This window comes from Penaeus japonicus, unplaced genomic scaffold (assembly GCF_977035675.1).
Source record: "Penaeus japonicus unplaced genomic scaffold, GWHDUDI00000001_assembly GWHDUDI00000021, whole genome shotgun sequence".
NCBI lineage: Eukaryota > Metazoa > Arthropoda > Malacostraca > Decapoda > Penaeidae > Penaeus > Penaeus japonicus.
Genome location: NW_028234423.1, coordinates 25,397,177 through 25,399,676, shown reverse-complemented (window position 1 = coordinate 25,399,676; position 2,500 = coordinate 25,397,177). Strand labels below are relative to the sequence as shown.

Below are 2,500 nucleotides of genomic sequence, written 5' to 3'. Positions count from 1 at the left end.
GTTAACAACTATAACAATTGTCATGATAGTGAAATAACTTCGAAGAAAATGACAGTAAATCGATAATAATAATAGCAATGATAAAGATTATAATGATAAGAATAATGAGAATGACAATGACAAAAATTATGATAATGGCGACAACGAAAACGATGAGAATATAGATAATGAATATAATATGAAAATGATGATACTAATAATGATAATAGTAATGATAATAGTGATGGCTACTATGTAATTAGTCCTTATCATCTTCAGATTATTACTATTGCCTGTTATCATTGCCCTTATCTTCATCATTAACTTGATCATTTTTTAATAATATTGCGATATTTATAACGTCTCCGCTCTCATGTAAAATATTGCTATTATCATTATCATGATCTTCATCAATATCCTTCTTATTTCATTACTATGATGATTATCTTCGTTATTCCTATTATCACATTTTTCTAGAACTACAACTGTACGTACCACCTATATCATCACAATAGCAAAAAGAGATGAAGCTAAAGCGTTCATTATAGAACTCAAACCAAAGCTGAGACTGGAAGAGCAATTGTCAAAAATGATGTTGTTGTATAGCGGCTTTTTGTTGTGGTTTGTCAAATAAAAAGGGGAAAAAAAGTTATATCTTTTGACTGGTGTGATTTTGTGTGATTTTGTGTGATGTCAAATGATTTTCCAAACTAGTTATTTGACGTATGTGGTGGGAGACGTCATACTTGATTAGTATTTACTCTGACATTAACGCGTAGCCACATATAGTGATTGTTGTTTGTGTGTTTTACACACACACACACACACACACACACATATATATATATATATATAGAGAGAGAGAGATAAGTGAATAGGTGAATAATATATATATGTATATATATATATATATGTATATATATATGTATATATATAAGTTTGTGTGTGTACATGTATGCACACACACTAACATATATATATGTATATATATATATATATATATATATATATATATATATATATATATATATATATATATATATATGTTTGTGTGTACATGTATGCAAACACACTAACATATAGGTACAAATATATGTATGCATATAAATAAACATATGTATAAATATATATATACATATACATACATACAAATGTATATATATACATATATATACATATATGTATATATATATATAAGTTTATACACACACTCTATTTTCTGTACTATTTCATGGATGGTATTCGCTTGCTTCAATTCGGTATATGCCCCGCCTCTGCGTGTGCCACCATGGCGTTGGAAGTCCTGTGGTGACGTCTGTCAGCTTGACATTCGCTGATCCTGGTGCTGAAACCCCGTCCTGTTTACGGTAACAAGCTTTTCACACTTGCCGCAAAAAATGCAGTATAAATGACTCTATCAGGGTTGTTGGCGGGTGCTTTGTTTCCTTATTTTTTAACCATATCTCTTATTTTGTATCGGACATATGGTCTTTTACATAATACAGTGTAACCTTTTCAATAATTGGTATATCCTACATACAATCTCACACCACCAAAGTAAATTTCAATTAAGTTCCACAATGCTACTTTCCCGTAGCAATTAGTAGCTCTCTCATACAAACCTCAGTAATTAGAACCTGGAGTTTTGCCACTGCTAGCTACTATAAATACTTGAGGCCAACTCCCTCTCGACACAGTAGGTCCCATCATACTAGCGCCCGCACCATGGCTCCCCAGAAGGTAAACTCTTTTTTGTCATTATTATTATTATTTTTTGGTTCTCTTGTGAATACTGATCTTTTCTACATTTCCTCTAGTTTTATGTTATCTGGATCTCATGTGTGTATATGTATACACACATACACATACACAAAATGGTAATGCATAATGACACAAAAGCATACACCTCACACAGTCCGTATATCAGCTTTACGCTACAATTTTGAAATGGGTGGGGCAAAATATTCAGTTGCCTTTGTTATGGATGGAACATAGATAACAAAATTATATCATATGTATACACACACACACATATATATACATAGAGAGAGAGATGATTTATAATTTCTTACTCTCTTCTTTATTCCAGGTTCTCTTCGCCCTCGTGATGGTGTTCCTCTTGGCGTTCGCACACGGAGCCCCTGAGGCCGAACCGGGATACCGAAGCTACGGCCATGGCCACGGCGGAGGATACGGACACAGGAGTTACGGATACGGACACGGCGGCGGATACGGTCATAGGAGCTACGGTTATGGACACAGGAGCTATGGATATGGATATGGTGGGTTTAGATCATTGTTTCTCTGCTTTGTTTTCTAGCGTTGTTGCCTTCTCTCTTTCACCTCGTCTCTCTCTCTAATTCTCTCTCTCCCTCCCTCCATCTCTCTCTCTCTCCTTCTCGCTCTCTCTCTCTCTCTCCCCCCCATCCCTCTCTCCTTCTCTCTCTCTTTTTTTACCAATAAGATGACAGTTATGAGATATTTGCAAAACTAAAAAAAAAAAAAAAAAAAAAAAAAAAAA

General features: G+C 34.1%; 1 protein-coding gene across 1 annotated transcript in view; it reads left to right on the top strand.

The window, feature by feature from the left end:
• Positions 1 to 1,685: 1,685 nt before the first annotated feature.
• Positions 1,686 to 2,500, top strand: part of LOC122247381 (uncharacterized) — a 1,196-nt gene continuing 381 nt past the window's right edge. Inside the window, exons 1-2 of the mRNA XM_086548555.1 lie at positions 1,686 to 1,719; positions 2,069 to 2,261. Of these exons, the coding sequence (XP_086404681.1) occupies positions 1,705 to 1,719; positions 2,069 to 2,261 (208 nt within the window). The 5' untranslated portion in view covers positions 1,686 to 1,704. The remainder of the gene's footprint in view (positions 1,720 to 2,068; positions 2,262 to 2,500) is intronic.